This window comes from Postia placenta (assembly GCF_002117355.1).
Source record: "Postia placenta MAD-698-R-SB12 unplaced genomic scaffold POSPLAscaffold_1, whole genome shotgun sequence".
Lineage (NCBI taxonomy): Eukaryota > Fungi > Basidiomycota > Agaricomycetes > Polyporales > Adustoporiaceae > Rhodonia > Rhodonia placenta.
This window is the reverse complement of record NW_020169832.1, coordinates 3,002,004-3,027,549: the sequence shown is the minus strand read 5'-3', so window position 1 is coordinate 3,027,549 and position 25,546 is coordinate 3,002,004. Positions and strand designations below refer to the sequence as shown.

The 25,546-nt window shown below is 55.4% G+C and overlaps 10 protein-coding genes across 10 annotated transcripts; 4 read left to right on the top strand and 6 right to left on the bottom strand.

Moving 5' to 3' along the window:
• Positions 1-1,574: 1,574 nt before the first annotated feature.
• On the bottom strand, positions 1,575-3,005 carry POSPLADRAFT_1043054 (hypothetical protein; the record flags this gene model as incomplete). Its single annotated transcript, XM_024478216.1, has 9 exons — positions 1,575-1,682; positions 1,740-1,826; positions 1,883-1,938; positions 1,994-2,069; positions 2,125-2,318; positions 2,375-2,448; positions 2,502-2,537; positions 2,603-2,739; positions 2,910-3,005. The coding sequence occupies 9 exons, from the start codon at positions 3,003-3,005 to the stop codon at positions 1,575-1,577; spliced, it is 864 nt and encodes a 287-aa protein (XP_024344659.1).
• A 379-nt stretch (positions 3,006-3,384) lies between these two features.
• Positions 3,385-3,851, top strand: POSPLADRAFT_1051979 (hypothetical protein; the record flags this gene model as incomplete). The annotated part of the gene is made up of 3 exons (XM_024480224.1): positions 3,385-3,495; positions 3,553-3,680; positions 3,746-3,851. The coding sequence occupies 3 exons, from the start codon at positions 3,385-3,387 to the stop codon at positions 3,849-3,851; spliced, it is 345 nt and encodes a 114-aa protein (XP_024344658.1).
• A 309-nt stretch (positions 3,852-4,160) lies between these two features.
• On the top strand, positions 4,161-5,996 carry POSPLADRAFT_1064327 (hypothetical protein; the record flags this gene model as incomplete). The annotated part of the gene is made up of 3 exons (XM_024481789.1): positions 4,161-4,462; positions 4,528-4,622; positions 4,677-5,996. The coding sequence occupies 3 exons, from the start codon at positions 4,161-4,163 to the stop codon at positions 5,645-5,647; spliced, it is 1,368 nt and encodes a 455-aa protein (XP_024344657.1). The 3' UTR covers positions 5,648-5,996.
• A 1-nt stretch (position 5,997) lies between these two features.
• On the bottom strand, positions 5,998-6,901 carry POSPLADRAFT_1127608 (hypothetical protein; the record flags this gene model as incomplete). The annotated part of the gene is made up of 3 exons (XM_024483645.1): positions 5,998-6,117; positions 6,257-6,402; positions 6,742-6,901. 3 exons carry the CDS (start codon positions 6,899-6,901, stop codon positions 5,998-6,000), a joined length of 426 nt encoding a protein of 141 aa, XP_024344656.1.
• Positions 6,902-8,536: 1,635 nt separating this feature from the next.
• On the top strand, positions 8,537-12,428 carry POSPLADRAFT_1165388 (hypothetical protein; the record flags this gene model as incomplete). Its single annotated transcript, XM_024487881.1, has 3 exons — positions 8,537-9,661; positions 10,438-11,637; positions 11,688-12,428. The coding sequence occupies 3 exons, from the start codon at positions 8,537-8,539 to the stop codon at positions 11,985-11,987; spliced, it is 2,625 nt and encodes an 874-aa protein (XP_024344655.1). The 3' UTR covers positions 11,988-12,428.
• A 1,057-nt stretch (positions 12,429-13,485) lies between these two features.
• Positions 13,486-14,656, top strand: POSPLADRAFT_1127683 (hypothetical protein; the record flags this gene model as incomplete). The annotated part of the gene is made up of 7 exons (XM_024483649.1): positions 13,486-13,622; positions 13,666-13,716; positions 13,776-13,849; positions 13,870-14,108; positions 14,165-14,253; positions 14,395-14,488; positions 14,543-14,656. 7 exons carry the CDS (start codon positions 13,486-13,488, stop codon positions 14,654-14,656), a joined length of 798 nt encoding a protein of 265 aa, XP_024344654.1.
• Positions 14,657-15,595: 939 nt separating this feature from the next.
• POSPLADRAFT_1130560 (hypothetical protein) lies at positions 15,596-17,784 on the bottom strand (the record flags this gene model as incomplete). Its single annotated transcript, XM_024483967.1, has 4 exons — positions 15,596-15,656; positions 15,714-15,791; positions 15,850-15,957; positions 16,010-17,784. 4 exons carry the CDS (start codon positions 17,782-17,784, stop codon positions 15,596-15,598), a joined length of 2,022 nt encoding a protein of 673 aa, XP_024344653.1.
• A 1,182-nt stretch (positions 17,785-18,966) lies between these two features.
• POSPLADRAFT_1127444 (hypothetical protein) lies at positions 18,967-22,155 on the bottom strand (the record flags this gene model as incomplete). The annotated part of the gene is made up of 8 exons (XM_024483628.1): positions 18,967-19,629; positions 19,685-19,818; positions 19,885-20,109; positions 20,166-20,300; positions 20,352-20,546; positions 20,635-21,398; positions 21,471-21,609; positions 21,663-22,155. The coding sequence occupies 8 exons, from the start codon at positions 22,153-22,155 to the stop codon at positions 18,967-18,969; spliced, it is 2,748 nt and encodes a 915-aa protein (XP_024344652.1).
• A 553-nt stretch (positions 22,156-22,708) lies between these two features.
• On the bottom strand, positions 22,709-23,440 carry POSPLADRAFT_1051973 (hypothetical protein; the record flags this gene model as incomplete). The annotated part of the gene is made up of 5 exons (XM_024480223.1): positions 22,709-22,816; positions 22,875-23,003; positions 23,061-23,181; positions 23,237-23,371; positions 23,427-23,440. The coding sequence occupies 5 exons, from the start codon at positions 23,438-23,440 to the stop codon at positions 22,709-22,711; spliced, it is 507 nt and encodes a 168-aa protein (XP_024344651.1).
• Positions 23,441-23,991: 551 nt separating this feature from the next.
• On the bottom strand, positions 23,992-25,425 carry POSPLADRAFT_1165383 (hypothetical protein). Its single transcript, XM_024487880.1, has 6 exons — positions 25,210-25,425; positions 25,067-25,145; positions 24,924-25,012; positions 24,662-24,864; positions 24,261-24,605; positions 23,992-24,207 (listed from the first exon to the last, which is right to left on the bottom strand). Exons 1-6 carry the CDS (start codon positions 25,366-25,368, stop codon positions 24,156-24,158), a joined length of 927 nt encoding a protein of 308 aa, XP_024344650.1. The 5' UTR covers positions 25,369-25,425; the 3' UTR covers positions 23,992-24,155.
• Between the last annotated feature and the right edge of the window lie 121 nt (positions 25,426-25,546).

Here is a 25,546-nt window from a genome sequence, read left to right as displayed (position 1 = left end):
GGGAGCAGGCGCAGCAACGCCCGTTTGTCTTTATACACACTCCCTAGTCGAGGAGGACATGGACTTCAGCGCGTCTGAGTGCAGCACCCAGGTGTCGATCCGATCTCAGATCCCGACGAATATCTACCCGGGCATATTCACTTCTATGGACTCGTGACACAAAGACCGTATTCCGCAACACCGCCCCGGCCGTCTGGAATTCTGTGCCTACTCACGACGCCGTACATGATAATTGAGAAAAGAATTGTATACACCCGCGAACTGACCTCTATGATATTGATGTATAACCCCATAACTCATCTATTTCTTTCTGGATGACACTGCTGTGATGTAAGACTTTACTCCGGCCACAAGACTTGGTTTACCATGCATCTCAAGTTACCCGCTGCCAGCCTAATGCCGAATGCGCTGCCGACTGTATTCGACGTCCGACTGAACTGCCGCGACCATAAATATATTCCGTGGCATATCTGGAGAACCAACACGTGTTGGGCTGTGTTCCCTTGTAATCACCTCCAGGAGAACGTCGTAGCACACGGAGAACGTGTTCTCGCCGATATCTCAAGAATCAGCACTCAAATTGGTGCCAAGGATCAGATTACGGGGCCAATAACGGATGGTGTTCCGAGCTCGAGACGGGCACAAAACTGCACAGGCACCGTGAAAGCACCACCCAGAGACGACCAGTGGCCCTAAATCTGACTCTGAATCTGGTTCCGCTCACTCGGGTATTTCCTACTTGGGGAACAATGGGATATGCGAGCTATTGATTTACATACCGGAACCACAGTGTTCTATTGACCTTTTAGGAGGACAACAGAACGTTGACCAGTGGTCAAGAACGAGAGCATCAAAGCAATACACGCCTCTGCACGCCGTCCGCAGTTCATTCTCTGCTCATACTGATCGTTTGCTGCTTCGAGTGGCCAGCCGCTGAGTGGGACGTCCGTCCGCACGCGGCACGCACATGACGGCGATGCGTCATAGTACAAAGGTGGATGTACGGTACAAAGCCCGAAGAACACAGGTGGCATTGCAGAACGTCAAGAGGTGATGCGGTATGAAAGACTGAACCAGGAGATTGTATGGCCTCATCGGGGAAGTCATCAGGTACTAGTGGCACTGTGGCAGAGTTACTAACCGTCCGTCAGCTTATGTTCAGGACCAGGATGACGCACCATTTGCAGGGCTGACAGACTTCCTCAGATTATCTGCGCTGTAGTCGGTCTGTTTCGGGCATGTTTCAGAGGAGCAAGTGCCACTGGCGGTCGCGACTCGGATCCGCGACCCGATCGCGTCTGTCACGTGCTCGCGTTGAAGAGCGCCCACAAATTATTCGGTCTCAATTTGACGAGTGAGGTTACCGATTTTCAAAGTCGACTACGGTCGCTGATGATACTGAATCGCTGCCGAATCGTATGGAGGAATTTTGCACCGCGAACGTATCATTCAGACTGTACCCTTGACCCTTGAGTGACCTGACACATTTCCCAGCAATTGGTCTGCGTGACATTGCCTCGCATAGATGTCATCTCGCATCCTCGGGTATGGTACACGTATATACATGAATGTCCCTAACGATCCTTCACCTGTTCTTCGAGCCAGTTCCACAAGCGCTCGCCGATCTGATCGTCGTAGGCTTCCTTCCTGCACCGGCCCACCCGCGCCCATGGGATGAGGAACTGAATTTCGCGTGTGAGAACTTATAACGGACAAGGCATATTAGGCCCACAGCGTACCTTGCCGTTGTAGTCAAGTGTCTCGGGCATCGTGCCGGCCCACAGCTGCGTGAGCGCCCCCTGGGACGCGGGATATAGCAACAGGTTCTGCGTAGCGTGAATCAAGAATCAATATTGTCACTTCGAAGCACAGAGCTACACACCAGGAGTCTACGTTTGAGCGGCGAGACGTAACGTAGTAAATCGGTCTCGATATTTCCTGCGTATCGACACTGTAAGAGCTAGAAATGTATACACCATGTAGAGCATCATACCTGGGTTCAGCGAGGTGGAGACGATGCCTTTGTCAGCGTAACGCTTGGCAAACTCTCGGGCGACCACGACATTCCCCTACATGTGTTAATTCGTCATCTGGTACTGCCACCAGCGACATAGCACCACTCACGAATTTACTCTGGCAGTAGAGCGCGTTCGGCGACATCTTCTTCCGCTCAGCGCTGTCTTTGAAGGTATTCCAGTGCAGCGTCTCCAAGTACGACGCACTCGAGGATACATTAACGATGCGCGAATGTTGGTCTTGGGATGCTCCAGCCCCAGCGACCAACGCCGGGATGAGCAGCTTGGTGAAGAAGAAATGGCCTAGCAGGTGTTGTGTTAACTTTCAGATATGTTAGTACTCAGACTATGGAGCTGACCGAGGACATTGGTGCCAAACTGCAGGTCGTACCCGTCTGAGGTCAAATGGTCGACGGGCGGCCACATAACGCCTCTTGTAATGTTATCAGGCATATCGAACGATGTATGTATATATTCGGGGCTTACGCGTTGTTGACCAGGACGTGAAGCTCCGTCTCTTTGCTGCATAAACATTGTGAGGCATTGCTACGAGCGAGTAGGCAGTGTGGGATACATGCCTCATATACTCCTCCGCAGCCTTACGAACGGAGGCAAGGTTTCCCAGGTCCAGCTCCAAGAAAATAGCCTCTTTTCCGTCAGTTTGTGCCTTCAGTTCCTGAATGGCAGTATCGGCCTTGTCCTTACTGCGAGAGGCCATGTAGACCTTCGCATTGTGTTGAAGCAGCGCCTGTTAGACGTGAGTATAACGCGACGGCAGCTCATGTTGAAGTTCACCTTGATCGTCTCCTTACCGATCCCCACATTCCCTCCTAGGCAAGATAAGGGTGTCAAAGCCATGGCATACAGTATAGTTGCATAGAGTCTACCAGTGACAATTATGACCTGTCCCGACAGGTCTGGGATCTGATCTGTCGAGAACTTCGACTTTGGCGGGAAGGCCTGGAGGGCATTAGATAATGCGTTACCCATAGTTGCACGGAGAGGCGACTGTGGTACGGTTACGGCCAGTTCTTACAGCGGGTACGAGGGACGCGCACCGATACTCTGCTGGAGGAGACACAATCTTGTCAGAGAGGATGGCGTTCTGTGTGAAGAAACTGTCGCGCTCGCTCGCACGGGCGTATGAGCAACACGGAACATCATTTATTGGATATGGAGAGCGTGATTAGGCTCAAAATAACGACTGGGATGCCATGGGAACTGCTTGTTCAGGACTATGACGATCCTTTATGGTAGTCTTGGCAGTTTGTCCATAGGCGCCCATACAGAATTCGTCAAGGCCCGTGGTTGGCGCCCGTAGCTCAGTCTCGCGTTCAGAGTTTCGCAGCGTCCGACTTGGTCTTGCATCATGACTGCTATCTACGAATCTCTTCTCCTCAAGCTGGTGACTGTGCTGGAATTGACCCAGCAATCCGAGAGTACACCCACCACACAGACCAGGCAGGCACTTGTCCAAGCAGTACGCGTCCCTTCGGCCACTACGGCAGAGCCTAAACTCACAATCAATGCTGCGCAGACAACTGATTTCCGGGAAAGTCTCAAACAAGCTAAAGAACTCGCTAGCACGCTTCCAGGCGGGGAGCTTTCTGTAGACGAGCAAGAGGACGTTATCGAAATGTTATTCAGGCTACGAGATCGCAAACAGTCTGTGGCTACCCAATTGTTTGGTGCTTTCAAAAGTTGGCTGACTCCCATCACTACGCAAATAGGCAACAGCTGGCGGAATTTGCTGCCAATGTTCAATCCATGTTTGCGGCCACTGCTGCCGAAGGCGTCATGATGGACGTCGACTCAACCGCTTCTACTCCCTCTTGAACTCTTGCCGCCACTCAGTGTGCAAGCCCATGCTGCGTGCTGCAACTGCTACGTTCAGGTTCATTTGCATTCGGACCAGTCAACCACGAACCTCCGTCATGTCTGGCCACCCGCTGAAAACGTAATGTTTCGTTTTGGACCAAGGAAGGCGCGCGCACTCGTCAGCCCCTCTATCCCATATTATGTCCTTTGTTAGATGCTCCACATCTTCTCGTTCAACCTTTGTAGCCTAGACGGCGTACCAGTCAGGGCCGGCCCTGCACCTTCCTTTCCTTTCATTATCCACTCGTTCATTTCGGATTCGCGACCATGCGCAAGCCGAAGCGATTCTCGCTGCCTCTCTTCCAACTTACCATTCTCTCTGCGTCTCTTCGTCAAGTCGTAGGTGCTGCTCACAGTGCCTCTGTGACCTGGATGAGCCCGTCCGTCGGCGATGTCTTTGCATCGGGAGACACGATCGTCGGACAGTGGAGTTCGCAAGATGGATTCGCTCAGCCCTCGTTTAGCCTCTGCTCGTCTAGCGACGGTGACAGCGATGACGGCGGAGAGAATTGTGGAGCGGATGTATGGCCGATTGTGAACCAAGACAGTGGCTCGTACCTCATCTACCTGTGGGTCCATATCATCATTCGGCTCATGCATCAGACACCGAACATTCCCCATCTTATGATGACAGCTCAACGCCGGACATTTCGACGGCTGCGCGCGTTTATCTGCGGATGGACGACAATAGCGGACAAACAACTGAATCTCCTCAATTCTCCTTGAGCCGTGCGCACCTTTCTTGTGAACTACTGTAGCATCACCTCATACCTGGCCACATAGCGATATCGTCAAATTCGTCGACCGGCTCCTTAACGAACCCAAACGCCACTTCCATTCCCCTCGCATCTCCGTCCGCATCTGCTGCATCATCCCTGCAACCTCTGCCTGATCTCGCTTCCACGGCTATGCCCGCGCCCACGGCTGCATACGCCGTGCCCCTATCACTCGTCGTGTCCGTCCTGCTCGCTGCATGTGGTTTGGCCGTCCGACAGCGGCGCAAGCTCCAGCAGGAACGCGAACAGGAGGAACAAAAGCTGAAAGAAAAGACCTGGTATGAGCGCCAGAATGAGAAGAACGACGCCTTCACGCGGTTTCCTGGCATCCGAAGGCAGCGGTCGCGACTCAGTAACCCTGGCAGCGTGGGCGCAAGCGAAGTCGGTATGCGTGGCGGCAGTGCGGAGAGCATCCGCTCAGGATGGGGCTCGCGAGCCTCTTCGCCAACCGCCGCTATGAGTGCCGACGGGTCGTGCCGCGGGTTCCCGGACCTACATGCGGATTTTCACTCTCGCCTTCACAGCAAGGTGGACGACGACCAGCTCTCCTTGTACTCCGTCGCGTCGCTCAAACGGCAGCCCATGGTCCGCCGGGCGACCCGCGAGGTGTTCTGCCCTCGCCCGCAGACGCGCCCTGACATGCATACCCTCCCGCGTGGCCATGCGCCGGGGCGCACCCCTGGGCAGCGGCGCGCGGGCCGGGTCACCGCGAGCGCGTTCCGGGCGGGCGTGTCCCCCGTCCCGCCGGTGATGTCGCGCTTCCTGTCGGGCGCGTCGGAGTGGGACTACGGCGTGCGGAAGAGCAGCCAGCGGCGGAGGGAGGAGCGCGTGAACGCGTCCGTGGAGGACGAGGTGGTGGAATGCTACTTCATGCCGTCGCCCGTCCCGCCGGCGCAACCCGAGCGGCTGCACGTCAGACGGTACACGGCGGACGTCGACAAGCCGCTGCCCGAGAAACCGGGTTCTGAGAAGTGGTGACGTGCGCGCCTGCGGTGCGCCGGCGGGTCGCGGAGAAGGCCGTTCGGGGTTTTGTCCTCCTCGATGCCTGCTCTTCAATTTGCAATGTTCAACAATGGGACGTCAAGATGAAGGGGTGTTCTTCAGTGGGAAAAGATTATAGGCAATCATCGCTATCGTCTGGGGCGAGTCGAGCCCTACCGGCATCTGCACCCGCACTGGACTGCAGGGTCTCGGGTCTCGAGGATGGTTGATCTCGCTTTATTTGCTGCTCGGAGAGTGCGCTGACGGACGAGCGTCCCCGGGCTCTCTTTGCTGTACCTATGTCCGATAAGAATGCGGCTTTCATTCGCATCGCGGTCTCACCTGCTCTATGCATGGTTGTGAATATGGAAATTGACAGTGTGCGCGGAAATGTGGACGTGGAAGCTGGTCACCAGCACGGCGGGAGTTTCGCGTCCGGTCTTGTCCAGGTGCTTTTCTCCAAGTGCCTTCTGGCTTGGTGGTTACATGAGCGCTTGGACACAAGCAACTGAAGTAGTGCAGTATAGTAGCAATCAATAAGCGTGCTTCTCTTGTGGTACTTCTTTTGGTGAGTCTCAGTTGGCAGTTCTCATTCATGTTACTAACACAGCCTAGCCCATGCGTGTGCGCCACTGCGAAGCAGCGAGCGGTTTTCGCCGTTCTAACTGTTATGATTTTCCGAAGTCCGGTCGGCACGAAGCGCCAAAGAGCATCCGAGTCCTCAACCGTACTATTCGGCCAAATACCAAAATCTATGTCACGCAGATCAACAGTAGTCTCGTAACCAGACGTTAAGGGGGGGAGAAGGGATCACGTGGAGTGTTACTATATCTGGATGCGGAGTTCCAAAAAACCCTGCACGACTCCCCCCCTTAACGTCTGGTGCATTTTGCAGGGAGGGAGGGGGGTATCCGTCACGCCCTGGCGCTTAACGCGTCTGCAGCGTGTCTTGCCTGCGATGTGTTCCGTCAATCTATGTACGGCGCGTAGTATGGCTCCCGCTATATCCACTCTTGCCGAGTTCTCGTACGCTTTCAACGCTCTCGGTGTCTATCCTCAAGAAGGCCCGTGAGGAAGCAGCAAAAACGCACCAGTACTCGTCTGCAGAGACAGAAGCCCCGAGTGGTCGTCAAAGATATCGCTGCCCAAGTCCGAAGCCGGCGGGGAGTCCAGGTCGGAGTCAGAATCGTCAACGACACTGCGTAGCGAGCTCAGCCAAGGGCTCAGATGAGTAGTTGGAATAGACGACATTATGATTATGTAGGTTGTCTACCATAGCATACATGCGCATACATCGACTAGCGACTGAGTTTCGAAGTGCGCGGCGCGTCGGACGCATTCACGTACGCGAGCAGACGCGAGAGGTAACGGCGTCGTCACCAGTGACTTTGGTGACGCGTGATGGATACCCCCCTCCCTCCCTACAAAATTCACCAGACCTTATAGGCGAGAGTGTGTAGGGGTTTTTAGATCTCCGCCACCCAATTGGGTAATAGCACACGTGATCCGCCTATAAGGTCTGGAAACGAGACTAGATCAACAGAGTGTTTCGCGTACTTGGATTCTAGGAGAAGACAACAGGCTCAGTGAGTAGTCCCGTGTGCCTTCCATTTGTCAGGTGCTCAACAAGCGATAATGACAAGTTGACTGTTGATACGGCCTGGGCTTCACGAGTACTCAATGGTTATTGAATGAACTTCACTCACATTCACTACGAGAATCGTGCCGCTCCTCCGTAGTTTTTGACTACAAGGGGTAGGACGTGACGTTTAACATACGAGTGGCTGGCAGGCAGACAGCTGAATAGGCGCTGAGTCCAAATCGGTCATGCATGACATTGTAAGTAGCCGTGTGCACTCAGTTCGCGGCGGCACGGCGCTGGACCCTTATAATACCGTCACAGGAGAAACCTCCCGTGAAAGTTGGACCGAATGGACCTATGGCCCATGCTCGGGCGTGACGTCGGCAATGCCACACTTCGGTGGCCGAAGTGGACGTGGAAGCCGCGTCTGACAGGCTGCCACCAGCAAGTTCGCTTTCGAGGGCGTGAGTGTACACTGATGACGATGGCGTTGTTTGACCAGCGCTGTTGATCTCGCCGGCGGTGGCAACATGATACTGTCATGTCAGGGTGCCGCCGGTCTAGTACATCAGGGTGCCTTACGGGTTTCAACTTGATTTAACACATTCTGAGCAGGACGCCCTGTTAGCGCCGAGGCGATGTGCACGGCTACCAAGGGCGCACGCCAGCCAAGTCCGAGATGTATGGCCGTTGGCTGACCGTGGGCGCACGGCATCGAATGGTTGCGAGGAGTCGTGCGCTTGATTAGAAGACGCCGCGAAGAGAAGGCCGCGTCGTATTTGGATTGCCCAGCTGCGCGCTTTGTGAAGGCAGACTGGATTTCTAGACGTGGCCCGAGAGCAGCGTTGATCGAGTGGAGCCCGCACAATCAGGACAAGCTCGGAAGACGTCCTCGAGGGATCGGTCTCCGACAGACGCCCGTCTATCAACTGTCTGGTGCGTCTTCTTGCTGCGCTGCTTATGGAAACGTGGCCTCCGGATCAGGGTGACAGCTCCCCGAAAGAGGCAAATGTGGCGCTCGGAGGAGACGCAATGAGGACGAAAGGGGACGGCTTCCTGATACGCATTCTGTGTGTCCGGAGAGGGCGCGGCATGGCCCCTTCGGGGAGCCACGACCATCATCGTAGAAAAGACAAGGAATCGTCGCCGGATTCACAACCACGGCCAGGGTCTTGCTGCTCTCGGCGCCCACCCGTCCCCACCTCCGTTGCGCCTGCGCATCCTTCTTTCTCTCTAACCACCACCATCTCTTGTCCTTTCCTCTACATTCCTCTATTATACTACCCTAGTCTTTCCTTACCCAAATGGCTTCCCCTTCTGTTCAACTCCCCTCCCGCGAGCGTCCTTCGCCCTTCTCCCTCGAGGAGTTCTCAGACCTCGTCTGCTCTGCCTTCAACCTCGGCACTCAGCAACCCGCTCTTTCACTTGCCCCTACTTCCTCGCGCGATCTTCCAGCCACCGTGCAAAGCGCCTCCGTAGAGACTTCCCTCAGCTGTTTCGACACAGACACAGACGATGATCACATCTCCGCATACCTGCCTTCTCGCGCGCACTCGACAACCGATGCTAGCAGATTGTCAGTAACATATACCAAGTCGCGCGCAAGCGCGCTCAACATGCTGAAGCAAGTCCGTGTTCGCGCATCTGCGCTTGTCCTCCGACCCGCGAATACCAACATCGATTTCTCGAATTCGGAGCCATTGGCTCCTCAGTCACTCCCTCGCATATCCGTCTCGTCCCAGAATACAGTCACCTCTCTCACTAATTCTTCTTTCGCATTCTTGTCCCGACCGCACACACCATTTGAGACACCCCGCCCCTCGGTACCCTTCCCCTTCAATTCCACCACTGACTTGGCGCTATCCCGCTCCAGAACGCGCACGAGGAGTTTTCCAGGGCCTATGTCTATTCTCAAGTTCAGCCATAGACAGGTCACTCCGGCCACCATTTCTCCTGCTGTATCGGCTTGTACCACAGAGCCGCCGAGCGCAAGGGTAGATCTTCCCTCGTTTTTTGAGGATACAGGATACACCGAGCGTCGCCCCGTGCCTCCCACATACAGCCGCCCCACGACGCCTGTCACATCTGCTACAACGCCGCTTCGCGTTCACGCGCGACTCCCACCCCTGCGGAAGGCGAAGAGCGCGTCGACTGGTATCTTCCGCGGCCGCGGGACAAAATCTAAAGGACCATGTCCGGAATCCGCGGCAGTGGCGGCGGCAACAATTGATGGACAGTGGACCTTCGACGAAGGAGAGTTCATGCGCCCGCGGGACCCGCCACCTGTGCCGCCGATCCCTGTAAGACTCCGTGGTCTCGTAGGCGGATGGGAAGGAGAGGGCGAGGACAACGACGCGCTACTGGAGGTCCCGGACTATGTCTTTGCCAGACGAGGCAGTGCTACAAGCACCTGCACGACAAGCACGATGGTAAGCAGTCGCACTCATTCACTATCAGATATATTGCTTTGGGCCAGGTCGACTTACGGTTTGTATTGCTGACTTCTGGAAACCCCGTGTCTCATCATCTCTGGTGAGACACTGGGTTGTCCAGTTCAATTATGTGCGTCAGCCCCGGGATGGCTTGCCACCGGGTATCGCCGCGGATCATACAAGGATTGTGCTTCCGAGATCCACGAATTTGGATCCATTCTATACAAACAATCAGCAGGTGGCGTGCTGAACCGTCTGTAAGACCCTGTGGCCCTGAAGGCACGTTCGAATCACCAGAGATTGGCGTGATCACCGAGCCATTCTTCGTGTCTGGCCGATGTGCTTACGATATCAGCTCTCCCTTAACGAGCCATTTTTTTCGCTATATGGCCGGAGGTACCCGTGAAGACATCTGGGATGCATATATGCGTCATGCATGATGTTGGACAGCTCACCGTCTAACCGTTACGCGCGGCCTCCAACACAATCATCCATGTCTATGAATACTTAACTGATGTTCGTTGTCCCCGTCATTGCAGACATCTACCAAGACAACCTCTAGCTTGGGCGAGCGCATTGCATCCTTGCTTCCACTCGCACTACCTTCCAAAGCAAAGTTCCGAGCACGTTCGAAGCTCAGTCTCGCCACCACTGTAACAGCAGACTCGTCGCCATCGACGGACCGGACCTATTCGCCTGTTACCCCCACCAACTACGCTTTCCCTCCGTCAAGCACGGAAATCTACTCGAAGACTGAGCATTGTCACGGCCAGGACCTCGAGTCGAATGACTATGTGCATGGTCTAGAGCGCGTCTTCACTCTTGAATCCGATCCGTTCAAGAAGGCAGAAATCGAGGTTGAGCGTGGGGACTCGACGCCGACACCGCGATCGGGCACGCCCCTTGTTGGAAGGACCAGGCGCCCGCGTGGGCTTGGGATAGACATGGACGGGGCGGATGGTATTCAGGGCATCGATATTCACTCGTGGCGCGAGGGTGCGCGAGGCTTTTCAAAGCCCCCGGCGCGCCGGATCCCAACAGTAGCCGCAATCTTCGATTCGCCTTCGCCTAGATCTCCTGCCTATACGTTCCCCTCGTCATGTTCGGTGTACACAGACCAGGCCGGACGCGACGAAGAGGACGTACCGGATACGCCATCTACGATTGCGAGCTTCGGGGACAGAGCATTCCCGGTGTCGAGATTCAGCACGCCATCGAGCTCGAGATCTTTCCGGTCGTCGTGTTCGAGCATGTTAGACGCTGAAGAGGCTCGTGAGCGAGCCTTCGGCGGTGATATCAATGCCGACATCGATGCAACATTCGTATTTGGTTCTCCAGCGCCCGCTCCTGTTATGATCGAAGGTCAGACGATGGAATCAGCCTCTAACAGAAGAGCAACGGTGGAAGAATGTCCGTCGCCCGCTATCCAGGGGAACCCACAGTCTCTTGCTCGACGCGCCCGGGTGGCTGCACGGGCATCCATGCCGCCGTCTCCGCCTTCAGCACCCGCAAAACAGACTCAGGAACGCAAATCCCTCCCGCCGTCACCACCCATCTCAATGTCCAGGTACATCCAACGCAGCCCTGCATCGCCCACCAGGCGAAAGGCGTCCGTACGCACGGTCGCCTCAGAGCCGGCCCCCGGTGAGTCGCGTGGTGTGATGCGACCTGGTTCACCGTTTCCTCTTATGCGCGGCCTGAGCGATGGTTCGCCGAGGGGCCGCGAGGGGCGAAGGCGCAAGCTCCAAACTCGGTACGAAGCGAAGAGGGCCATTGACGACAACAAAGTAGCTGTTGCGGATGATCAGAGCAAATATGAGGAAGATCTCGACTTCGTGGACTCCGGGGTCATGATCGATATGAGCGTCGTTGTCAACCCGCCCGAGCAAACGGAGGATGACGAGGACGCATTGGAAGACTCCTTTGTCCTCCCAGCTGTTGAAGCTGCTAAACTCTTCCTTCGCTCAGATAAGGTATGCATACTTTCCATGTGCTGGGTCAGCGTTACTGATGTGCCCAACAGGATTCCATGGACATCGATTACGAGAATAAGGCGGTCCTCCATCCGCCCTCTCCTTCAGGCTCGTGCATTCGTCTGGGCGTCGCAAACGGCCTGCACTCGACGAATCCGTCTACTGACTCTGACGCGACAATGACCCCGGAGAGGTACCAATCTGCTCTTCGCCGGGAAAGTTTGCGAGAAGCCGAGCGCGAGGTGGAATGGGATAGATGTACCGCTCTTTCCAGTGCGACGACACAGTCGAGCTCGTGCTCCGCCGGCACGTTCTACAGTGCACGCTCCAGTGTCGAGTCGACGCCCTAGGCGAAACAGGTTTCTATGGGTGTAAGTTATAAAAATGAGTAAGATTCAGTTGTGGGATTACTGTACGGTCCCGTCCTCTCCCTGTTGTTCTCCCTTGTTTTTTTTCACTATCGCGCGCTATTCTGACGCTGTCGGCACAGAAGCCTTCTTGATACCCAATTCGCGTCGCGTCGCTGTCCATTAGCATCCGAGTCTTTGATGACCGGCATCATCCCTTCCTTCGTTCACAATTCTAACCTGTACTACTTCTTCACAATCCGTTAATTATTCATAATCGCCACCTATTCACATTCGCATACGCTACTGTAGGTTATAGTGTTTTACTAGTCGCACGTTTGACCGTACCTGTTTCTGCCGATTGTTTTTCGGGCTCTGGTTCGGTAGGACTTGCTGTAATTGTAGTAGCGCCTCAGTATTGCAATTCACGCTCTGTTGTGTTTGATGGCCATTGTGATTCCAGTGTCTTGATATTTGGCGTGCCTGATGCGCGTGGAGGTGTCGTATCTATGTAGATACACGCGGACTACATGTGCACGCCATGTTATCTTGTACCCCCGTGGTACCCCCTGATTCGTTTGCCCATCTTTCGCTCTCGTTCTCGCATTTATCGACCATCAACTGCTGTGTATGCCCGTACATGCGGAGCTAAGGCCTGACGCCCGAAGTCTAAGGCATCCGGTCATGCCTCGATATCAATAAGAACGCTTGTATGACGTTACGCGACGCGTCTCGACGGGTTTATCACGTGTGTCGCGTCTACCGATCGTATATTAATGAATTTGTGTGATGGCAGCGATGACGAGGTTCATGAAGCCGGATCCTGTATGGTCTGCGGTGAAGCAAATTCTGCATTCTGCATTGACGTCCAGTGGCTGCCTTCCGCCTTGCATAGTATGCACGCCTGCTCTTCTAGCTCGGCTTGACGCAAAGCTTCCGCGGGCGTGAGACGATCCGGATCCGGCTCTGTCTAGCTCTCGCCAGCTGCTTGGGCCCACCCGACGATGCTCCGGGCGCGCTGAAGCAGTGGCAGTGGCAGTGGCAGCTATATCTGCGGCGCCGCTCCGTGTCGAGTGGGGCGCTCCTCTTGGTACCGGTCCTCCGTGTGTCTAGCGCTCTCTGATTCGGTTTACGGCCAACCCCCGCGTCAAAGACGAGGATGGGCTCCTTCTTGTCCGATATGCGCCTGAAGACGTCTGCTCTGGGGCAGTTGTTCCCTCCGAGGGCCAGGTTTGACACCGAGCAGATGCCTGACCTGACTGGGAGAGTAACCATTGTCACCGGTATGTACCATACCTCTCTGGGCGCTGGCCCCCGGCAGTGGCACAGGAACAGCCTTTTTGACGTGTCCTCCCCGCTCCCCGATACGGCGTTCTAGGCGGGAACTCCGGGATCGGGCGAGAGACAGTGAAGGTATGCTCCCAGCCCGTATACGTCCAGAGAAAGGAAGCCAAACGCGCCGTGTGCCAAGGCACTGCTGGAGCACAATGCGATCGTGTACATGGCCACTCGAAACAAGAGGAAAGCGGAAGAAGCCATTGCGGAACTGAACGAAAGGACCGGCCGCCTCGCCATATATCTCGAGCTCGATCTAAGTAGCCTTTCTTCTGTCAAGAGGGCTGCAGAGGAGTTCATGAGGTTCGCCCGGCATAGCTGTGGTATCGCCGGGATGATCTCATAGCCGTCCCATTGACAGCAAGGAGAAGAAACTGCACATTCTGTTCAACAATGCGTATGTTGATGTCCATATCTCGTGGAGATCGTTTTCACGCGTTGCTATCTCGTCGCCAGAGGTGTGATGTGGTCTCCTCGAGAGATGCTCACAGCAGAAGGCTACGACATGCAGTTCGGCACGAACGTGCTCGGTATGTCATATGCATTCCAGGCCGGTTGCTCACCGCCTCCTCTCATGCGTGCCCGGCGTTTGAAGGCCACTTCTACCTCACTGCGCTCCTGATGCCTGCGCTGCTCGCTGGAAGGGACTCTTCACCCGACGGATACGTGCGCGTCATCACGACGTCATCCTCCGCCGCATACAGATACACGCTGAACTGGGACTCCTTCAAGGCGGGGGCGGCGCGCAGGAAGATGTCCCCCCGAACGCTCTATTGCCAGAGCAAATTCGTGCGTGCATCGGAACACTGTCTTCTGTCAGCGGCGATCTCATATTCCATCTCAAGGCGGATGTGGTGTTCGCGCGCCAGTTAGCGAAGCGCTACGGCGAAAAGGGCATTGTGTCTATATCATGCAACCCTGGTCAGCACGTCGTGTGCGCGACATCCGACGAGTAACTCACCTGTTTGTTCAGGTTATATCGACACTGAGCTGTTTCGCCATGCCTCACGTTTCATGCAGAGGCTAACCGTCAGCGAATGTCCTTATCATCACTCGACTCTTCTTACACTAACAGTACGCAGAACCTCATCGCCCATCCTGCGTCGAAGGGCGCGCTCACACAGTTGTGGGCTGGCACGATGCCCGAGACCGTGCAGTACAACGGCGAGGTCAGCCTATCATTTCAACAGTGTGCTTAATCCTTGCTGATCTTGATCCCACAGTTTTTGATCCCTTGGGCACGAGTTGGCAGGTGCAGAAGGGAGGCATACGACAATGCGTTGGGCGAGAGGCTCTGGGCATGGCTCGAAGAGCAGGTAGAAGGCCGCAGGGGATAGCTCAGTGTCGTTTGAGTGTCGTCGTTGTTCGCTTCACGCCCACCGTCGTCCGGTGGATAGTCATTTAATAGGATACCATAAATGGATGCTTCAGGCAAAATGAGACTTGGGCGTATCATATCATGGCGAGTTGGCAACATCCGCTACCGACATGCGTGGCGTTGTAGGGCTCCATCACATTTATCACCTCACGAACGAGAGGATGATCCTTGTACTCCTCGAAGTTACGCTCGTACGTACCACCTCTCGCCCCGTACAAATAACATACCGTTATGCATGTGCTAGTCTACCGTAATGGCAGTGGCAGAGAGGGAAAGAAACAGGAGATGGAAGGTACGCATAACGGCTGTAGTGAGACTCAGTCATTCCTCGGACTGGCCTCCCATTTCGTATCTTTGAGGGCAGTGACAGCAATCAGCTGTCGAAGGCCGTCAGTGACAACGTCCAAGACATGCAAGAGCAAACACCACTACTTGAAATTACCTCAAGCAGCGCCGCAACACACATGTTTCAGTTCGCGTTGTTAAATCAGAGGGATTGATAGGTGGCATGTAAAATTACAGTAATGATACACAGATTTCAGGTGGTAATCAACCTCCGCGCCCACTACGCCCCGCCAATGTCCACCTCTCTGGCTGACGACGTACAGACTGTGGAATAGATACCGACAACACGCGCTAAATGTACACTAAACGCTGACCTTTCACTAATAAAGGGGAATCCCAAGTCCGGAAACATCTCATCCTCGACTGGGTAACGTACAACACGACAGCAAGACTAGATGGGGCACCGCGAGACGGAAAGCGACGATAGGTATAAGCCAATTGCGAGATATGCATTTCTAAATGCGTTTGGGAGATTATATGGCCGAGAGAGGGAACCAGGATTGCCCGCCTTCAGCGGACTGTCGCAAGCACGGCGGCGGCGGGTGGTGCATGTTTATTGTTCATAGCCTCCCGGACCATTGAGGGAGGCCATCCAGATACGCGTTTTGTATAGACTACGGGATGGCCGAATGTGAGCGGTGGGAAGGTGGCAGCATTTGATCAGTACGTACCGGAACAATTCCCGCACGAGTTCACGGAAATCAATCCTCTTTTCGGCGACGAAATAGAAGGTTAGCTTGCGTCGATCCCTGAGAGATATCAGTGAGTCTAACACATTATGTAAATAGTGGTGACGATATCACTTACCACTGGTATTCGGCATCGACGACCTCCATGGGCAGTTTTCTCTGTCGCACTTTACTACGGCACAACTCAAGCGCTTTAGCCTCGTCCTGCATCTTCATGGCGAGTGACCTGGAAGAGTGTGTAAGGATTGTGCCGCTGGATAGTGTTAGACGCTACATACTGCGTATCCTGTGATGTAGCCTTCCCATATATCATCTTGGGGTTTATTTCCTTTGTTCCACCTCCACCTCCGCTGGTCGGGCTGGTAGGTGTGTCCGGAATCCCGCCATTGATTAGCTTTTGCTGCTTCTGGAAAGCCTCTACTTCGTGTAAGGTGATGGTATCGTTAATGACCTTGCCGAGGTCGCGCCCACGATCGGCCTCGACAATCACCAGGTCCCCGACACGGATGTCCAGCGCGAGGTCTGTGCAATAGAACAGATCTGTGCGCCCCGCCTTGAACTCAACTATGAACAGCGGCCAAGACGTCGGCACCGAGCGCAGTGGCACGCCTTTGCCAAGATCGGCCAGCGCCTTATTCCCCGCTTCGGACGCACGCCGCTGGATCGGCGGCGAGTGCGAGTGCGCGTAGCGCAGCCCGACGGGCGAGATCGGCGGCGCAACGCGCTGCTCAGGGATGTGCTGGATACCATGCCCGGGGACGAACCGTGCCGTGCCCGCGCCACGCATATAGCCGTTGTCCTGCGCCTGCGCCTGTGCCTGTACGAGCGTGTCTAACTGGAGGAGCGACGGGCTCCCACCCGAGAGTCCGCTATCACTCGGAGAGCCGATTGACTGGCGCGACGCGTACGAGCCGCCACCAGGGATGCTAAGGTGCAGCGGCTGGTACGGGGAGAGGCGGTCCACAGCAGACGGCGGGCTGCGCGAGAGCGGCGCATATATGGGGAGTGACGACGGCTGGCTGGGCGGATGCATCCCAGAAGAAGTGGGGCGTGAGTCCTCGCGCAAACTGAGCATGTTGAGGTCGCTCGCGAGGTCGTCGTCAGTGAGCAGCAGGCCGCCACCACCGGCGAATGATGCGGAGTGGAAGGGGCCCGGACGGCTCATCTCCTCAGTACCATCGCTGCCTGGCACGTTGAAGCCGACAATGGGTCTGCGAGGCTGCACGACGCTGACGCTATGTCGCCGGCTCGTCGTGCCGCTCCCGCCACCGCCGTGCTCGTCGTGCGTACCCGACCAGAGCTCGCGAAACGCGCTGCCGTCGTCGAGCAGGATCTGCCCGACGTCACGCACGAATGGGCTCATGTTCGACGGGTCGGTGATCGAGCCGTACCCACTGGAAGCTGAGCGGCCTAGAGCGCCAAGCGAACCGTAACGGCTGTTCCCCGGTGGTCTGAGCTCATTGTACCGCGAGGAGGGAATGTTTTTGGCACCCGTAAAAGATGAGTCATTCCAGAGGGCAGAGGAGCCGTGTGGCAGGCCACTGCCTATGGCGCCCGGGCGCGTGGTAGCCAAGGATTGGGATCTGCTGCGCGTTAAATCCGCTGCGTAGGTACGCCCACGGGTACCTTGGAAAGAGGGCCTGACGTACCGCTCGTCGTAGGCATCATAGGAGTCCTGGGCGTCGGAGAGCGCTTCAGACTCGTCATCCTCAAACGTGGAGGCAAAACGTGAGTCGCGCATGGCGGACGTGAACAGGCCCTGTTGGTTGGGGGGAGAGGAGGAGAAGGAAGCACTGCGCGTGGGAACAGACTGAGGGAGGGCACCAGAAGTATTGTTAGGGTTTAGGCCAGACAATCGAGGCCAGACACCTCCTGAGGGGTTTCTCATGGGCTGCATCGGAGAGGAGAGGAAACCTTGGCTTGTGGTTCTTGGCGGCTGGCTGGCGGCGCGCTCTCTGAGGCTGTTGGGCGTGTCCGTGCCATGGTCGGAAAGGAAGCGGTTACGACGATCCGCATCGTCTGAGCCGTATTGCTGGTGATTGCTCGCCTGCATTGTGACAATGGATGGCAAGCCGAGAGTACGTAACTGTTCGTAGTTCTGAGCGGTCGCCAGGATTGCTAGCTGATGTGATAAAAGATGGAGTGATGCTGTGGGGGGCGGGGTAACGTCCGAACTATTCTGTCTCTTGGCCAAAATCAGAACGTGCGGCCTCTAGAGGTCGTCGATCTATGGAAATGGTAAGTCGTGCACGGCGAGAAAGCAAGAACATACACACAATAGTCGCACCGGGATCGTAAGGACGTAGACTCTAATTGCGCACGCAACGGTTCTAAGCGGGCCAGTCTAGACGGGATCGAGGTCGTGGAGGCGGTCTAGGAGGATAGTACAGATGATGTTCTGGGTGAGAGTGGAATGCTACAGACTTGCTAGAGAGCGGTCTATGGAGAGAAAGAAAAGCGAAAAGAGTCAAGAGGGGAACATGGCGTCGGGGATGACTGAGTTGTCCAGCTGACGGAGGTCAGCAGTGCGCCCGTACACAAGCGCCCCTGTACATGCCTCGATCCGGCAACATTTGCGACCACACGGTCACAAGGCCCGCCCCGCCACTGCGCCCCGCGCCCTCCTCCTGCCCACTCTCCTCCTCGCTCTGCAGAGCTATCCTATTCGCAGCACGGCGACCATCCTATCCGCGCCCAACCACCGCATTCTCGGCGGCGCGCGCTGCAGCAGCTGACGCGGTCACGGCGGTCGCGTGCGCGTCTGTACCCACGCTCCTCACAAGGTCCTCAATTGACCCACTCTTCGTTCGCTGGAATCAAGATCCACTGAATGGTCCAGGCGAGTCAGACGCATCGCATTACCCCGTATCCGATATTCACAGCATGCCGTCTCCCGCGACCGCCCCGCAGCGCATTCTACACCCCGTCATGTGTGCCCGCTTCCCCCGCGCCATCTGCCACTCAGACCCCCGACCTGACTCAATCCCCTGATAGTCGACTCTGCATAGCCTTAGTACAGCCCCCGCAGTGACGTCGCGCGCACATTGTGCGCAACTATCTCAGCCGGCTAACTAATATGAAGCTCCCCGCGCAAAGTCTCCGCATCGCCGGGTCACCCAGCGGCCGCGTGCGAGCCTCGGCAATGTGCGTGTTGGAAGAAATCAGAAATGTCTCTGCTCATGGAAGGTAAGTGCGGCGCAGCAGCGATACAAAGCCCCCGCCGCGGGCCCTGAGTCTATACGTCGAACACCACGTCCGTCGCCTTGAAAGCCGTGTTCCCAGGCCATACCCGTATCGGCACCTCACACTCCACCATCTCTGCATTCACTTCCCGCCATTCAACTTCGTCGCCCAGACCCGCACCTTCGTCTCCATCTGAGTCAGACCCCGGCCCTTCGTCGTCTCCGTCGTGATATTCTGCCGACGGCCCTAGTAGCGGCGCGGTGAAGTACGATAACCATGTCGCCGCCGTGCTTGGCGTCGTTGGGCTCTGGACACCCGCGTTCGCGCGCAGGTCTGGCCGCTCCATAGGTGCGATGGATGCGGTCCCCTTCCACGATGCGCCCCAGTCACCCGGCGATCTATCGCGCACGAGCTGGCGCAAGCGCACACCGTCGGGGCCTCCTCGCGAGGTGGACGACGCAACAGCCACTAGCAGGCATAGACGTACTTTCCACTCCAGCCCGCCTGGTGAGGACTGGGTACCTGGGGCGCCATCGATGCTGACCTGAAACGCTGGGCTGGCGTCTGGTGGGATGTCCAGTGAGAAGGTTGTCCGCAGAGTAGATGGTATGAACGACGAGTGGTGCTCTGCGTGCACGCGACGCGTCTGTCGTGCGTTTACTGGAGACGATATTGAACTCGGTAACGACTCATGTGCTTCCAGCAATGCTGACAGCTGTGCATATCGTGAGTACACAAATGGATAGCATTTTAAAAGTGCATGGAGATACCTTCAACACTCTTGCGCGACTCGAGCGGTCGTTCAGCTCTACTACCCCGAGCACTGTCTCGCCTAACCGGTACGCTGATTTTGTGAATGTCAGCACAGCCACCTTGACGCCATCCTTGGTCACGTCGTAAGATGCTGTATTGAAACAACGGTAAGTCTAGAAAATCTTGTTCTGTCGCATTGACCACAACGTGAACGCACCTTTCCGTGGATTGCGCGTGAGCATCTCAATGGCTTGTCTACAGCCTGAAAGTGCACCGGCCTCCTCACGCTCGCGATCCCGCTCAAGCTCGAGCGCTTCTGAAGGTAGCCTGATGCGCACCCCGCGAGCGTTTGGATCATGATCGTGAAAGGAGGAGAGCAAGTTGCGTGCAAAGTCCTGCAAGTCTTCGAATGTGCCGCTCTTGGCTTGAGGATGTGATGTCCCTATCCACGATAATGTAAACGTTCGTCAGGAGATTATGAGAGTTGAAATAAATTACCTGGCGTTGACGCTTGCGTCCCCGTTTTGGGCAAATGCCGTGGCTCCTCAGCCACCTTGGCACTACACGGTGCTCCCCTCGATTTCCAGAACGATACGGGCCATAGCAGGTCGTACGGTGATGGTTGTCTTCCCACTGAGTATCCGATCAGAAGTTGCAAGTTTCAAAAACAGGCATGAGCCTCACCAACGACGTGATTGTACACACGTATGGGCACCTTCATGACCCGGCTGCTGCTGTTAGCCCCTGTCGGACCCTTGCCACCGGCAGGTGTGCTCGACGCAGCGCGACACACGCCGAGAATGAATTGGTATGACAGCCTCAGCGCCCTGCCCTTATATGTCGGCGGCAGGTTCTCCGGCAACACCACGGTATAAGTGTCTATAAGCATAGCGGTGATGAGGACGTGTCACGGGAGCCAGTTCAGCCCCTAACACCCGACACGCAGAGAGCATGGGAACTTACGCACAGCTACGCGACTCGCCCGGCGCCAGACTCAGGTCGACGGCGAGCATAGACGGCTGCATCTCGAATGTCGGCAGAGGCGTCTCCGGGTCGACGTCCTGCTCTGCACCCGTCCCCACGCCCGCCCCGAAACCGAGGCCGACCCCGCTGGGTCCTGGCGCAGGGTCCGAAGAGAAGAGAGAGAACATAGAGGGCGCACGCGCGCGGTGCGCAGGAGACCACGGCTGGCTGGAGGTCGGCGACGTGGGCATGAGTGAAGTTGGAGACAGGAGTGAGAATAGTGACGAGACAGATGTGCTCCGGCCTCGCGAGGATCGTCCGCTCTGGCCCAGATGCTGTCCATGACCGAATGGGCGCGAACTCAGTGATGGTGTGATGTCCATGCTGCCACCTCCCACCACCTGCCGCTTGAGGAGACGAGCACGGACGTCCTGCAATGTGCGTGCCTGGTCAGGAGTGCTCGGGCCAGCGGGCGTCAGCGACAAGGTGCCGACGAGCTGAGCATACGAATACAAGATAAGCTCGGTATTTGGCAGAGGAAAAGAGGACGAAAATGCAGTCCGTGGCGGCTGGTTTGGATTGAGTGTGCTGTTTGCAGCTGGAGGGGGTCCATGGCCAAGCTGGGGTGGTCGTCTAGGTCCTGCACGAGCAGCAGAACTGCTTATGTTCACGGCTGACGGAATCTGGGTGCGGAAGGCAGCTGGGTCTGTTTGAGGTATTGGAGAGGTTATGGCAGGTGTCATGGGCGGCATGGTAGGCGATGATCCGCTCTCAGCGATGGGGTCGAGAGAAAGCGAGTAGGTGGACGTTGACGCGCTGAGCGTCGGAGAGAATGGGGACAAGCTAGGCGGAGGACGCAGGTCCTGCACTTGCAGCTGCCCGTCCATCATAGATTGTTTGCGAGCATGGGGATGGTTCGGCGCGATGGGAAAAGAGGCCGATCTTGCAAGCGGGGATGAAATCCGAGGGGATGTCGGTGCTAATGTAAGTCAGCATCGCTCAAGGATTCTCAGTCGGAAACAGCATACTCACATGGGTATGGTACATCGCTTGTCCGTAACTGACTCAGAGGAGACTTCCCCTTGACAATGTCTTGAGGTGGACGTTGCAGATCATTTGGCGTGATGGAAATAGAGAGGGATTTCATCAACAGTCTTCTAGATGTGCTGGGCTCTCCAATATCAGGGTCCTTGCTAGTATCAGGAAGCCGGTCTCTGCCTATTAATCCTTTCCGAGCTATTGGACCGACAGACTCTGAGTGGCGTATGGGCAAAGCGGGTATAGCAGAACGAATGGTTCCGGGAGAAGTTGGCGGCCGCGCCATCGGTACAGAGCTGATGGAATGTGCACTACGCTTGTGTGAATGCGTAGCAGAATGTGAAGCAGAGCGAGGAGGGACGGCATCTGGGCTCCGAGTGTTGGTGAAGGTTATAGTCACGGAGAACGGTTCGCCAGCGAAGTAGGAGGCTTGAGACGGTGATACAACAACGCGAATGGCATCATCCGTATGTGGTTCACCGCTCATGATCGTATGCAGAGGTGTTATCCTAGTCAAAAGCGATGCAAGAGTGCGAGGGAAATGGTTGACGAGTCTCACGGTTCCCCTGGCAGATACAATCACTGATCCGTCGGAATGACTACAAGCGGAACTGAATCAAAGACACAAGCAGAAAGCGGATAGCTCTTGACGAAGAAGGCCACACAAAGTATACAGCTAGTACAGCTAGTACAGCTAGTACAGACTGGCGTCACGGGCGGTGGGAGATGGGCACCTCATCATTAAGGAACGATCACGTGTTATTAACCGAGAAGCAACCTATGGCCTGAGAGGCTCTACGAGTGCGCGTACGAAGACACGCGTTTCGAAAGTAGCAGCGCCATACCCATTATGGCTAAGTATCGCCATGGCCACAAAAACACTGTCACGAAGACGAACATATGACACTGAAGTGTGCTCCGGTGGTCTCTCAGTGGGAAGACAGGCCCTCAGCGACATAACGGACTAAGCGGAACCAAATCGTGGTTGAACGGTAAACTCAAGGCGCTTCAACCTTTGTACTGGCTGGAGTCTCGTGGCTTCACGCGACGCCGCTCGCCATCCTGTCGAGAAGCCTTTCCCGAAGCTGGATCAGCTTCATGTGTTCGTCTTGTGCGTGGCTCAATTGATGACGCGCTACGTCAATGTTCTAAGAAAGAAGGGCCTCTGTGAGATCGTCAGCGGCGTCGAGACGCGCAACGGCTCACCGGTGGAAGCCCTTGGAACGCAGCGACCCTTGCACGCTTCTCTGCAAGGATCTTCTCTTTCTCCCTGAGCTGTTTATGACTTGCCGCGAGCTGCGACACCGTAATGGGCGGGTCTTCAGGCATTTTATCCTGTGCGATACTGTTTAGCAAGACACCTCAACGAAAAACTCGGCATTGCAATTTTACCAGTAGTGTGTTCAGTTCCTCATGGTACTCCTTTGCTTTTGCGCGAACAGCAGTTCTGCGCCTCTCCATAGCAGGAACGTCTGACTCGGAACACGGCTGCGCTTGCAGGGCTGTCGTCCATCTGTCATGGCGGTGTCACTCAAGCCCGCGTCTGGACCGTACGCCCATGCACCTACTTTCGTATAAGAGCCTCTTCGTGTTGTGCAGATGCAAGATGCTGACTGAGTTCATCCTCCGCGTATCGCATAAGGAGACTCGACCGTTTCACTGAAAGATCTTCCTCTGAAAGGCTCGAGATAGTGGAAGAGTAGCTGTATCATGCACGGGTCGTATGGACAGAGATAGCGCACAAGATCTAAGACATACCCAGCGAAAGACATGTCATCAACTCCTAGGGCATCTGCAATGTCAACTAGCACATCCAGATATGATTGACTTTCAAATCCGTCGGATAGCGGGAAAGAAATCGGAATTGTACTGTGTTTTCTGGCTTTTGACTGATATTTAGTAACGTAGTAGTAAGAAAAAGTGATGATAGACCTTGCGATGCATAAAACATTTGTTCCCTGGGCGCATTATCATCAAGCGGTCGACACGAAGTAGCATCTTCTGAGGCCACACTTCGTCCTACTTGCTATGCATGGGCGGTGGGATGTTAACGTATACGAGTAAGCAATCGGAACGCTCACTTCTGCCATTACAGAAATGATCTGAGCGGATACAGTAAGAGAGCTAAGTTGTTGGACGTGATGGTTCTTAGTCAACCCCGCGCGTGGTCAATTTTGAAATCATCTAGGTCTGAATTTGACCGCGATCGAGATTGTATCTCGCTTACACCGACCACTTCGATCTGACACCAGCAGGCGGGGCATGCATATGTCAGCTAGAAAGCTCTATGGACTGGATCAGATGCGTCCGAGCACTCCAAGAAGAAGAGCAATCAGAAGCGTTCATTTAGATGGTACAGCCCGTTAAGAGCAAGTGATACAGGATGTAGCGATGATGAACAAGCCGGGTAGGAAGCGGACAATGCAGACCATGATAGGGACGCAATGGAGGAGGCTATATTACAAGATGCGGGTGCAGAGGGGTCATTCACTGCCGGTTTCGTTTGCGCTGTGGCCGGAAGTCCTGCCCTGATGGTGGCCTACTCGTGCTCCTTCAGTGTACTTTCACTACTACTAGAAGGCTCACGCTTACTTCTGGTTCCTGACCGTGGAATTATCTGTGGGCTCATCCACGTCCATGCTGTCCTTGTCATCCTCCTTTCCTTCTTGTTCAGCCTTTTCTCTTTCCCGCTGCGCACGCTCTCGCAACTCCCGATCTCTCTCGGCAATGCCTGCCGCAGTCAAACCAGTCTTGCCTGGGAAGTTAGCGGCCCGTATTCCCGCCTTGTGTTCTTTTTGTCTGTCAAGGACATCCTTAAGATTGGCTTGCTGGAGCTGATCATAGGCGTCCTGCTTGGCCTTGGATCGTGCGGCCTCGGAGGTGATGGAAGCAAGCCGCTCATCCAATGCTGCAAGTACGGCAGATGTTGCTGACGCCCTTGAGGGCTTGCATTTGAGTACGCTGTAGCCTGTAAAATATCACGCAGCACGCACCAATTCTGCAGTGAGTGCAGTAATGTCTCGATTTTACCAGGCTCAAGGTCTCGCCCCATTGTGTATTCAACATCAAACTGGTGCTCCTTTTGGTCCAACTTGCCGCGGATGACATCAAGGTAGATCGCGTCGATGATGAGATCTTCTAGTTCACGGATGGTAGGCATTTGCAGTGCCTCTAGGAGTTGCGAGTATGGAAGGATCTGGATTGTAATCGTGATTCGTGACACACGACGGCCACCGCAGCTATGTATGAACGCACCCGACTCTGCATCGCAAGAGATGCCAACGTCAGGTGCTTGAGTTTCGTGACCTGAGCTTGATTGAGAGCTGGTAGTGCATCCCTATGTTCTGTGTTCAGGCAAATGAGAAACCTGAGTACTTATAAGCAGAGACCTGCTCAACGGAGGTAGTCCGGGTATGTCTTGTATGCAAAGAGCTGCAGCAATGAGAAGTACTGTGAATGCTGTTCGCTCGTCGCGAGCTATTTTGATCGTCAGGAATTGTCCTCGCTGACGGAAGGCAAGACGAGCTCTTGCACAGCGCACCTCTTGGACATTTGGCATCTCAAGCAACTCCGCGAAGACGAAGACTCCGGGTGCAGAGGTGGCGTCTTGTACCAACTTGGCAGCAGCGGCGCCCTTTGCCGCCTTCGACATCAAGAGAAACGGCTCGAGTTTAGCGACAAAGTTCGTTCCGACCTCCATAGCTGCGTCGTGGAAAGCTAGTATAGATACGCGTACGATGGAGTGTGCCGTGCCGTGTGCTCGGCGTCTTACTGGGTATGTTTGTACTTGTTAGATCCGGAAGCCTTTGGTAAACAAGATCAAACAACCTCTTGCTTCGATCAGACACGGAAGCATAAAGTGAGTGTTCACTCTACTG